This window comes from Saccoglossus kowalevskii, chromosome 4, assembly GCF_978046115.1.
Source record: "Saccoglossus kowalevskii chromosome 4, keSacKowa6.1, whole genome shotgun sequence".
Classification (NCBI taxonomy): Eukaryota; Metazoa; Hemichordata; class Enteropneusta; family Harrimaniidae; genus Saccoglossus; species Saccoglossus kowalevskii.
In genome coordinates this window covers 15486843-15499946 of record NC_140644.1, presented here as the reverse complement: position 1 = coordinate 15499946, position 13104 = coordinate 15486843, and the positions used below count along the sequence as shown (strand labels likewise).

Below are 13104 nucleotides of genomic sequence, written 5' to 3'. Positions count from 1 at the left end.
TTCCATGCATCAACAATTGTAAACAATTGAAAGCATCTAGACAAATAACATGCAATTTTTCAATGATATTTACAATAAATTTCAGTAAAACTACATGGTCCTGAACCATTGTTCAGTCCATTCCATTCAAAGACCTTCATAAACAAAACAATTTGTTGTCAGGCGATATTACTTTTTTCACTATACTGCAAACTGCTTAATTTTCAAAGCTAAGAATTTACTTGATTTTATGATATTCGACACTGACAGACACTGTCATTGTCGGACCCAAGAGTAATTTTCATCATGACTCTGATTTTCCCTGTCTTTACAGTTTACAGTTATATACAGACATTTATAGAATGCTGAACTCACTTAACATCAGATATTACCACAATGAAAATATTTAAAGGATGACGGCACCGCACCAAGCCCTGTTCAATATGATTGCCACAGTTGCAAATACAATACATGAAAATTCAGTGTTTATTTACACAAAATTCAAACATCCACGACCACCGCACTTCAATTTAGAATATTAGAAGAAATACAATTTCAGTCAGTAATGGTGAAAATTTAAACATAGGATCTTTAACAACAATATGTTGTTGAATTACATACTGTATCATAAGATATACCTACAGCCTGGCTTTGTTGTGCGAATGCAGATGTCTGTCCAAAGGGAGCTGTAGCAGTTGCTCCAAATCCCGTGGCAGATGTAGTCGGCGTTGCTCCAAATAAACCAGTACTCGCCTGTGGCTGGCCAAATAGACTCTGAAATACATCAAACAAGGATTTGTTACTTACACAATTACTACGATTCCATGTGACTGACTAGTCCATTTTCCATTGATTTTGACTTGTCAGCATGTCAACCGCTAATGAAGATGCACATTGTGAACAACTAATAAAAAAAACGTACCTTTTGTTGAGTTTGTCCAAATCCTGTTGTGCCAGTGAACAATGATGAACCAGTACTTGCGCCAAAGCCACCAGCCTTGCTAGCAAATAGACTTGTTTGTTGTGGCTGTGCAGTCTGTCCAAATAAGCTACCAGAGGCAGTCTGTCCATATCCAGTTGTGCCTGCTATAAACATTTTTTTTTAAGGTTAGAGAGCACTGCATTACCTATGTCATTATCACATCACATCAGTTGCCATGGAGTTCCATTATATTATGAACATATAGCGATATGAATTATATACTGTAATTTCGCAATAGAGAAATTTTCTTGAATTCTGCGAGTCAGTAAGAATCCCGAGTGTCAGTGACTTTTGCCTTCCTAAATGCTATAAAATAATCCATCAAGAAAATTCCCAGCAGTTTAAATTAAATGGTTTAAATATGTAATATGTTATAAGGGGTTTCATTTCATTTCATTTCATTCAATTCTGGAATTCTTCAAAAGTAAAGTTTATCAGTCTTGTATGTTATTAACTAGCAAAGTATTATGGGTAATCCAAAAACACCATCTTCAACTGAACACACTTCCAAATTTAAATTCCTCAATTTCTTTTTGGTGAAACTTGAATAAACTGACATACCTGCAGGAAACGTTTTATTTTGACCAAACAGGCCACCAGTAGTGCCAGTAGCGGTAGCTCCAAACAATCCACCTACTTTACTGGCATCTGGCTGTGATATGGAGCCACCTGCTCCAAGTAATCCAGCCCCAGTACCTGGACCTTTACGGTTTGCTCCGTAGTCCTCAAGTCTTAATTCCTGACAAGACAAATACATTAATACTTAAAAGAACAGTCTACTGGCAGTGAAATCAGAGTATCTGTCACTAAAACCTACATACCATATTTACTCTATTAGCATGGTAATCGCTTATGTAAATGGAACAGGTGTGTTTATGGTCAATATAAGTAGTATAATGAAATAAAAGCTTCAAATAAAGTAAATACGGACAATCACATTTTACACTGTAGAAGTATGTTGTGCCATAAACAACACGGCTCCTCCTGGTTAAGCATTTGGTTCCATCTGCGAAAATTACTAAACTACACTACATAGTACATTATTTTCAAAGGGAGAGCATTTTCATAAATCCACGCTGCACCACCGGCACACCCAGTTCGGAGTTTGTTTGTGTTCATATGACTTAGTATTTCTTACCTCCAAACATTTACTTTCATATTCTTTCATAGCTGTGATACACTGATGTCTTGTATTGATATTGGAGGAAACACCACTCTTCTGCATTATATCTGTACCCGTAGGCGGCTGTCACGAAATATGCAAAACAGTATAAGATCAAAGAAAGCTTAGAAAGAACTCCCGTGTGCTGAGTGTTTTGGAGACACATTAAAAATTAATTCAAAATTACTTATACTTGAGATATTGATGGAATAGCTGAAAACTAATTATGCAAATAAGGTAACTAATATGAACAGATTTAGGTGTAAAACTAATAAGGTCTGCACAATGTACAAAGTTTCATTGGAATGTGATTAGAACCAAAAAAATATTAATTATTATGCTAATTAGAGAATTAATATGAACAGATTTTAATCTAAAATTAATCAGGCTGTCTATTGTCCTAGAGCATTTATGTACCAAGTTTTATTCAAATGTGATGATCAATACTTGAGATATTAGTATTAATTATGTTAATTAGGTGATTAAAAAGCATAAATATTTACCAAAAACTAATATGGTGCATAGTCTTAGGTTCATTGAAATGTGATGGGTACTATTTAAAAGTTTCATTGAAATCCAATGAGTGGTTTTTAGACATCAGTGCAACAGCCATAAGAACAGCAAAAAATTAACTAATTATGCAAATTAGGTAATTAATAGGCACAATTTTTTATCTCAAAATTAATCAGGTCTCTGCATAGTCCTAGAATATCTATGTCGCAAGTCTCATTGAAATGTGATGATTAGTACTTGAGATATCAGGTGAAAAGCTGAAAATTAACTAATTATGCTAATAAGGTGATTAATATGCACAAATATTTACCAAAAAACTAATTAGGTCTCTGCACAGTCCACAAGTAACTATGTACCAAGTTTCATTGAAACGTGATCATTACTACTCGAAATATCAAAAGCTGAAAGTTGATTATGCAAATTAGGTAATTAATATGTACTGATATTACCCTAAAAACCATCAGGTCTGTGCAGTGTCATAGGACACCTATGTACCAAGTTTTATTGAAATGTTATGATTAGTACTTGAGATATCAGTGGAAAAGCCGAAAATTGATTAATCATTATGTAAATTAGGTAATTAATAATATTAACAGATTTTTACCCAAAACTAATCAAATCTGTGCATTAGTTCAGAGCATCCATGTGCCAAGTTTCATTGAAATCCAATGAGTGGTTCTTCAAAAATCAGTGGAAAAGTCATAGAACAGCTTAAAATCAGTTAATTATCATGCAAATTAGGTAATTAATATTCATAGATTTTCACCCAAAACTAATCAAATCTGCGCACTAGTTCAGAGCATCCATGTGCCATATTTCATCAAAATCCAATGAGTGGTTCTTCAGATATCAGTGGAACAGTCTTGGAACAGCTAAAAATCAGCTAATTATCATGCAAATTAGGTAATTAATATTCATAGATTTTTACCAAAACCTAATCAACTCTGCGCATTATCCCAGAGCATCTATATACCAAGTTTCATCAAAATTTGATTAGTGGTTCTTGAGATAACGGTGGAACAAAAAAAGTGACATACATACATACATACATACATACAGACAGACATACAGACATACAGACATACAGACATACAGACATACAGACAGGGTAACTGCAAAGACTCCCTTTTGTGCTTCGCACACGGGGGTCAAAAATGTATATATAAGCAATATTCAATGACATAGTCCCTGTCTTTATTATAAACTCATGATATATACATATGTGTACGACTTGATTTGTGATGTATGTGTGAAGTTTAAACTTGATTAGTCAAGGCATGTATAAGATACGATTCCATGGAACTGCATTTGTTTGAACAGGATGGCTGCCAGTCAGCCATTTAGAAACTAATCGGAAAAATAAAATGAAATACATCAAGGTTTCATTATGTTCAATTTGTGTACCAAGTTTAAACTGAATCCATCCATGCACAATTGAGATTCGGTTCCGGAAAGATCCAAACATTAATTAATAAGTAAATAAATGCAGACTGTGTACTTACATTGAATTTTATAGTTGTACCTGTGGGAACATTGGCACCAAACCCACCAGCACCAAAAAGTCCAGCAGTGGGTGTTGTTCCAGTTTGTCCAAATGGTGCTGTGGCAGCCGTCTGACCAAACAGACCACCACTTCCTGCTGTACCTGAATGTAATGACAATAACAAAAAATTATACAATTACAGATGAATTGGGGTAGCCACAGTAAGTTACAAGTGAACGATTGTAAATATAATTTACTTTTACCACTGGTAAAAGAATTCTTTATTAGTCTTGCAACGTACACCTATGCCGTAAGTTAACCTTCATTTATTTGGCAATTGCAACCAAATTACCTCTTTCAGCTAATAACTGAAATTGCTCTTACAATTGCTTAACACTGACCACTTCACAAGTAATACACAGTTAAATTTAGTCCATATGTTCCTGCATACCAAAATAGTGAACAAATGACAAAACATTCCTTTGGACGCCTATGTTTTACCCCTTAATACCAAAAAGGCCTCAGAATACCTCCTAACTTAGTCAATAATCTAGACTTGTCAAATTTGCATGTTTTTAGAAGTGCACACATGACTGTATAATGATTACATGTGGTATAACTAACTTGTGATATAGATGTATGTTTGATTATATTAGCTGAACGCAATAAATTGAAGAAAAGGGTTCATAAGGCGTTAAAGTTGCACTCTGAGATCATTCAGAATTTCAAGTTTTATTGGAGAACCATAGATCATTATGTGTTATTAGTCTGTATTGGTTGACACAAATTGCAGGAAACTTTCATGTGTCAATGAATTCCAATGCATCCAAAAATTGGCGAGTGTTTCAAATTCTCATTATATTGTTTGTTTGAATTTCATTTGTTAACAAATTTGAATGGTGTTCCAATGTACTTAGACGCACAAAGGTTCGCCTTTGTTCTAAATTGAAAAATGGGCAAATCGGGAAAATGCTTTGAATATTATTCATGTACATGTATTTTCAAACTAACAAATATTTCACATCATAGTACCAATACCCAAATAAAGCTAATGGAATGACCTCAGAAAACAATTTAAAGATTTGTACAAATAATACAATCATTTACCTCCAAAATTAGCACCAAAGCCTGCACCACCGGCAGTAGATGTGGAGGGCGTGGCAAACAAACCTGTTGTACCCGTGGTGCCTGAAGTGCCAGCTGTTCCAAACAAACCTGTTGATTGGGTCTGTCCACCAAAGTTGAAACCACCGCCTAAGTAGAACACAACAAACAGCAAATTAATTATGTTATTGAGATCAGTCTAAAGAAGCCTTGTCTTCAGAACACTTTTTCAAATACACTGAATGTAAAACCATTTCAATTCTTGGGATTTGAGCATTTGATGGCAATAGTGAGGACAATTTTTTGTGAATATCACTGTGATTCATCACTATGAACCATATTATTGTTAAAATCAATAGGTGATTTTCTGTACAATTGCGAGATCTCGCGAGATGCATGAAAGACGCGCGTCGAACGTCTGCCGCAAAAATCGAACGATTTGATTTTGAACTCGAATTTCCTTATTTCGTAGCTCACACCGACCGGCCGATCTTCGACAGAGGAATATTGCTTCCGAATACCCTCACTTAATCGAAATTGCCTATCATTAAATGTGGACAGCACATTATTAAGCATGGAAATGTCCCCAAAATACTTTTGAGTTTGTCGAATCCCACGCGATGTTTGACGCGACTACGACGCTATGACCTTTGTTTGTCCCATATTTATTTAACCCATAATACCCAATATATTCACTGCTACAGCATTTTCCGAATTAGCGCCAAAATCATACTATGGCCAAGAGTTTCAACCAATATCGAGTTAAAGTATGACAATTTCATTATGGATGAATGTAGAAATATTCTGTAGGTTTCTCCAGATCTCATGTTCATGAAAAAATATCTCCCATAAACTAAAATGGTTCACAGTGTAACACACAAGGCAACACAAGCTATGAGCACTGCAAAAGTTTCTTTAGTTTTATTTCATATCATATTCATGAATTTTGTTTGTTTTTAATATAGGTAGCTTAACCCCTTTAAAGCTAAAGTCAGGATTTGCCACCTTTCACAAAATAATTCTGTGACCTGAGTGGAAGTCACTGTGACTCCCTCGGACCCATGTAAAAGTCACTATGACTGCCTAGGGCTCCAGTGCAAGTCACTATGACTCCCTAGAACCCCAGTACAAGTCACTATGACTCCCTAGGATCCCAGTACAAGTCACTATGACTCCCTAAGACCCCAGTGGAAGTCACCCCTGTGATTTTCTGTGATGTGCAAAATTCACGAAAATGCATCCCTCATTGAAACTAAAGCAATTTACAGTACTTTTGTGTAAATTTCATTTTCAAAAACAATTTATGATTTTTTACATTGAACCATGGTTAGATACAATCAATCACATACAGTTATAATGAGATGAAAAGTAGAAGTGTTGATTTTACGGTAAAGCTAATATCTTGAAATGTGCGAGTCAAACTCACATGAAATGCAGTGATATTAGTGATATTAGTGATATGTGTAATTTGCATTTGAATGAAACTCAATGAGAAGTTAACATTTAGCTTTCTTGTTTGTGGACATTGAATGTCAGTTTATACTGATTATAAAAAAAAAAAGCCAATAAAAATGTCCACAACCAATGTCAAGATATACACTGTAGCATGTATTGAGAATTTTAAAGCATGAATCAATAAGAACAAAAACTGGATGTTATGCCATGAAAGGATGACTAGATTTCTCATTGAAACTCATTTAAAGGATTATGATTTTAAAAGATACATGTATACTTGATTGTGGTTTATAAAAGCATTGAAGAAACACTAAGAATTAGATATACATGTAGTTAAAAATATTAAGTGTTAGCAAAACAAGTAAGGAGTTCTAAGGAGTTCTGTTGCCTGGTAACAGTCCTATCATTCCAAGGGTTGTCTCCCATTCCGTAATAGTCTGGAATTTCTCAGATTTCACATTTAATGGTCAGTAGGTGACTGATGTTGATTGGCTAATAAATATCATTTTTGCATTATCCCTGGTATTAGTGGTGCATGTATTTAAGTGAATGACAAAGTAAGTTTTATTTCATTGATCCAAAAACAAAATCAAAGTTGAACTGTAAATAGCTCCCGTGTTATCAGAGCATGTATTACAAAGGTATAGGCTTTGCCTAATAAGTGAATGTAATTGCATGTAGGTCAATCCATCTATAAAATTGATCAAGATGTCTGACTATCTATGACATACTATATATGGAAACACATGATTTTGATATGGGCATTTTGAAAAACATGCAAGGACACTATACTTGTAAACAAAAGGCACTAATGAGGCACTCTATGAATGAGGTCAGGATTTGTCTTGTCTGCAGTTGAATAATTTTTGAATTATTGAAAAATTTTGAAATACGTGAACATGTAAAGTAACAACAGATTGTTTCCTTGACAGATTCTTGAAATTAAATCATCAAAATAGTACAACTAAAAAGTCAGTACAACATACCTAGAACAGATAAATAAAAACATCGTAGTTTAATGTTCGTCCGGACTTTGAGCCCTTGAAAGTAAGTGATCCAGCCCTTACATATGCCAACAATTGAAATTTGTTTAATTGCTATCAAATTGACGCTCGGAAAAAAAAAATTTCATTTGTGAGACATGCTTTTGATACAAACCGAAGCTCGCGATCGACCCTACACAAAACTACCACCATTTTGTCTTCCTTGTCCTCGTTCGGCAAAAACAAAAAACTTGCATATTTACACTATATAGAATAAAATAGGAATCAACTGCTTCGTTTTATTTGAGTAAGATAGAAACCATGCGAAAACAAATGTGAAACATTACAGTCTGCTCGAGGAGAAGACACTGGGAGTCGTGTGCAAAGAGATTGTTTACAAATTAGATCACATTGGAAGTGCTTTCAGTCACGTTGTGTAGCTCCAATGCGTAAAATAGAAAATTTATATTTTGAATAAAACTGACAAACTTCCTTGCTGTTGTTGTCGGGTGTCTGCCTTATACATGGATTAAGTGTAGACGTGGGGATTCAGCTTTCCTTTTCTCTGCTCATGGTGTCGCAATAGCGGTGAAGGTCAGTACTGGGTTGAACCGACAGCCATGGCCACTATATTTTGAATGATCATAAATAATTTTTGAACCCAATAGTAGTGATCACTGTGATTATTATATAAATTTCATGCAAAGTCTGGAACGATACTGAAAAAAAAAATCGATGATTTCCTTCTATATTCATGCTTGAAAGTAGGCCGAAGTATCCGCAGGTGAATACGTGTATCCAGATAAGAAGTTAGGATCGATCAGTTCACACAGAATTGTATTGTTCTGTTCTGATTCATCACTGCAAAACAATGGCCTGGAAACAGCCCAGCTTGAGGGAAACAGTAAAGTCGAAAGAAAGAACAGTATCGGTCCTGATACCCTTAAAAGATCTGATGAGAACACTGCAGAATCGTGGGCGAAACAAAAGTTACGTGGCTATTGTCTAAGAGACGCAGGCCCAAGGAGAACATTGTACATGTAACCAGCACATTTACGAATCAAGATTGGCAGAAGGTTGTACGGCATCTGTTTTCGATTTTGTATATTGATGAATATGACGCACAAAGTGAAATTGAACTTGCGTTCATGAAAATCGGAAAGGGTAGGGCTTTTTCGTCAAACTGAAAAAATGTCTGTGTCACTCTTGTAACTGCGCATACGTACTGTACTCCCCATACTCGCATACATTTGATGTTTTTAGTCGCTTTTTCTGCTCAAATAACATCATGATATAATAAATCATTATATACTAAAATTCGCAAATTTGCAGACCTTCCAATGAAATATTACCAGTTTTTTTTTGTGACAGAATACGTTATTGCAATATGCAAATTAGGCTACTCACCCTAGTCAAATATTTGTTAAGAAACTTTAAAGACTCTAAGTTATAAATTAATTAAAGCAATAATTGACTACCCGGTAATTAATATGCATGGAATTGCACCAAAATATATTAGCTGTGTGCCAAATTTCATTTGAATTGAAATTGCAGATCTTGAGTTATCAGTGGAACAAATTTTAGTCACAGAGTCACAGACACCGGTACCACATAAGGTCCATTTCACAGGAGCTAAAAAATTTGATTACTGATATACCATAAAAGCTCTAATTCATTTCCCCTCTAATAAAAAGCACTTTCTTCAATGCTAACTCAGTCATATTTTCACAACCTGTTTTTATTATTTTTTATGACGATGAAACATACAATTGTGTTTTGACAAAAGATGAATTGTGTACGTCACCTAATGCTTTTGTGATCAATTCCAACAAAATTCTCTATTCTAAAAACTTTACTCTCTTCAAAACTACCGGAAATGAAATTTTTCCCCCATTAGATAAATCGACTGACAGTTGCTAGAATGACAAAAATATGACCTGTCTATACATCAAGACAACCTAAAATCTCAGGAGAATTTCCACACTATTGTAGCAAGCAGGGCAAATGACAGATGGGTTGGTTACCAGGACTAGGAATTATAAGAGTATAGGAGATTCTCAATTACCAGTGCGGTAAAAGGAATCCTAAAATTTGTACAAAGATCACGAAGTATACAATTTGGGTGCACGAATTCATCTCTGATGCAACCCTGTTTATCTAGTCCTTACTTGTGCTAGTTGTTGGTTTTGTTCCAAAGGCACTACCTTGATTACTAAACAGGCCTCCTGTGTTGACAGTCGATGTGGCAGCAGTTGATGTTCCAAATAAGCTACTACCAGGGGTCTGTGCTCCAAATGCATTGGGTGTGCCAAAGCCTACTGGTGTTGCTGCCTTGTTACCAAATAAACTGCCTACGCCACTTCCAGCTGCTGTTGAAAGAAAACAAAAATCAGGGTTTCAGTAAATACTGTAAAACATGTCTTTTTCGCGAGCATGTCTTTTTATCAAATTTAGCGAGAGAACTGATTCGCTAATTCAAGATGTCGCTAATGACTTTATTATAAATTCAAAATGGTCGCCAAACAACGTCCTTTTTCTCCACACACACTTTGTAAGCAACACAAAAAAACGTACTGACATGATAGATACACTTTATTGAAAAGTAAATTGACACAAAATAATAAACGTGGTCATTATTTCAATGAAAATAAATAAATAAAGTGATACTGATATATTAATAAGGAAATTAGTAGTACTTATTAATTTTTGAGTCCCAATATAAAATGTCAATATTCTGGATGTAACGCAGCAACGATACCCGCTTTTTCAAATCCCTGTTGAATCAGTTTTTTATCATTGCGAACAGAATCAAATTACACTTGACAGTTTTCTTTGTTTTTATAGAGATGATAACTGTGCATTTGTTTTTGCGCGCGACAGACAAGTATTGTGAACACATGAAATCCACAATGACAAGAGCGATTCGCTAAATCAACATTTTGCTATTACGTCATTTTACCACAATTCGCTAAAAATGCATGTTGCTTTTTCAACATGTTTTACAGTAATTTAAAATACATACAAATAATGTGAAATACATAACAGTCAATATTAATTATTATATACATATAGCATGATCAGAACATATCTTAACGTTAATTTAGCTAGCTTAAAGCTGGCTGGCTTGCTTTCAAAACTGCTACATATGTAAAACTATGCAAAGTAATCTGCCTAACCTGCCTGAAGTATTCTGCCTAACCTGCCAGAAGTATTCTGCCTAACCTGCCTGAAGTATTCTGCCTAACCTGCCTGAAGTATTCTGCCTCACCTGCCTAAAGTAATCTGCCTAACCTGCCTGAAGTAATCTGCCTAACCCACCTAAAGTAATCTGCCTAACCCACCTAAAGTAATCTGCCTAATTGTGTTTCTTATTAATAACACAGGAAAATACCACAAATCAGAAGTTAAAATTATTGATGACAATGATACGCATTTTGAAAATTATAAGTTTCTATGAAAAGGTTAAGGAAACTGAAAGCCAGCTAGGAAATTAAGTTTTACATGTACTGTACTGTACTGTATAAAATGATATGTAAAATGTATTATTATATAGCAATTATACAAACTCTTACATTGTCCAAATGGTGTTGTTGCTGCTGCGCCAAAACCAGCTACAAAAAGAAACAAATTAATTAATTAATTTAATGTTACTGTTCAATACATGTATTGAATTTTCATTCTAATATCATTCCTATAGCTGCACTGCGAAATAATTTAAACTTTCAGTTTGCATTAACTGCAGAAAATATTTACTGTAAAACCATTTAATTTCACTCCGAGTCCTATTGGTATTCTAAAAGTTCACATGGATTTATTTTAGCGAATTTCAATTATCAATGAAAATAACAAAATTAAATACCAGCTAATAATTAATGCATTTACAGTTTGTTGAAATTTCAATGATTTTCAGTGCATTTAAATGATAAAAATCATTCCAGCTTTCCATTTGATTGAAAGTTCAAATTTCATTTGCTAATGGCATGTCCAGGTCAGTGTATATTTACAAAGATTCACCCCTGTTCTGAATTCAAGAACAAGAGAGAAATATCAAATATTTCCAATTCCTACATATTCAGACCATCAAATATGACTCCTCCATACATAAAAATTTGGATGTTGGACTAAAAGTATCTGCAATTAGATTAGAATGCAAATTGTAAATGCCCCTGTGTGCAACTCAGAAAAATATAGATAATGTGAGCAACACAAATTCATGTTAAAAAGATTTACCTTGTTGTGTACCAAAAGATGCCCCTCCAAATGGGGTCTTATTCTGTCCTCCAAACATCTTGAGCTATATACAGTAATTGTTTTTTATCTGGAAAAAAAAGTAGTCATACAACACATTATTATGCGTCTAATACTGTAATAAAGTTTGAGAATACAATAATTCGTGAAATCTGCATTAATAACGAAGCCAACTAAGATCTGCAGCCTAATAATCTACAAGTTTACTGGATTCTGTTTGACCTCTTGACCAGATCGGCAGATCAATATACACCACAAACCCCAAGGTCTTTGCCTAAACACAACAAAAACATTTTTGAATTCAAAATACTATATGGATAGAATTTATGTCCTTGTATAATGTACTGGAACTTGATGTAATTTGTAACTGTGGCGATAAATCGGAATGAATTCTCAAATATTTCTAGTGATTTGCCCATATTTATCAATAGGGACAAAACTGAAATATTTGTCATGTCATTTTTTATTCTTGTATTTAAAATAATATATAGAAGGAATATCTGTCCTTGGATAACATCTTGCGGTTCGTAGTAATTCGTTCAAATTCAGTCATCCAATATTTCACATTATTATGAATAATGTCATAATGCAACTTTAAATTGAAAACAAATAAAATGTGCTTTTTTTAACTTGTTTCCATTCTGCAGGCTGAATCTAGTTAAGTGTGTTCATACATGGAACTAATTTTAGCTCCATGGTTCATAGAACGACTGACATATATGATGGCACGATGTTTTTGGGTCGATAATTTCGTTGTCATTCGCTTGAAATATGGATCATATGGTACAGGAAAGTCGTACCTGTTACAGTAGTCCAAACTTACGATGCATTATACTTTTGGCAGATGAACTAATCTTTTTAATAACATAATCATTCAATGTGAATATATCGTTATTGCTAAGCGAAAGAAACACCCCACCACTGGGATGCAATTGGTTGATGTCAGACCATATCCAAGGACAGCACAGATGCAAATGGCGTTGGTGAGCAATACACATACCTGTAAAACGTGCACAGTACTGTGTGCGAAAATACTGACCAGCAGTAGTCTGGTGACATGTAATTAACAACACGCTTATATACAACACATTCAGCAGTACTACATCAGGTAAAATCCGGTTCTAAACGTAATAATAGTATGTCAGTATTACCAGATTTACCACGATCGGTCCGGCTACACTACATTATCAAGCCC

The 13104-nt window shown here is 34.5% G+C and overlaps 1 protein-coding gene across 3 annotated transcripts in view; it reads right to left on the bottom strand.

Moving 5' to 3' along the window:
* LOC100377298 (nuclear pore complex protein Nup98-Nup96-like) overlaps positions 1-13104 on the bottom strand; it is a 51430-nt gene extending 38326 nt beyond the window's left edge. Inside the window, exons 1-10 of one of the 3 annotated variants that reach the window (XM_085497836.1) lie at positions 12910-13104; positions 11892-11979; positions 11234-11272; positions 9830-10030; positions 5227-5373; positions 4139-4281; positions 2100-2207; positions 1523-1700; positions 902-1065; positions 622-753 (exon numbers count right to left, since the gene is read on the bottom strand). In XM_085497836.1, coding sequence (XP_085353962.1) covers positions 622-753; positions 902-1065; positions 1523-1700; positions 2100-2207; positions 4139-4281; positions 5227-5373; positions 9830-10030; positions 11234-11272; positions 11892-11949 — 1170 coding nt within the window. In that variant the 5' untranslated portion in view covers positions 11950-11979; positions 12910-13104. Of the gene's footprint in view, positions 1-621; positions 754-901; positions 1066-1522; positions 1701-2099; positions 2208-4138; positions 4282-5226; positions 5374-9829; positions 10031-11233; positions 11273-11891; positions 11980-12709; positions 12752-12909 lie in introns of those variants that run through there. The other 2 variants (XM_085497838.1, XM_085497837.1) reach the window with 2 other exon arrangements.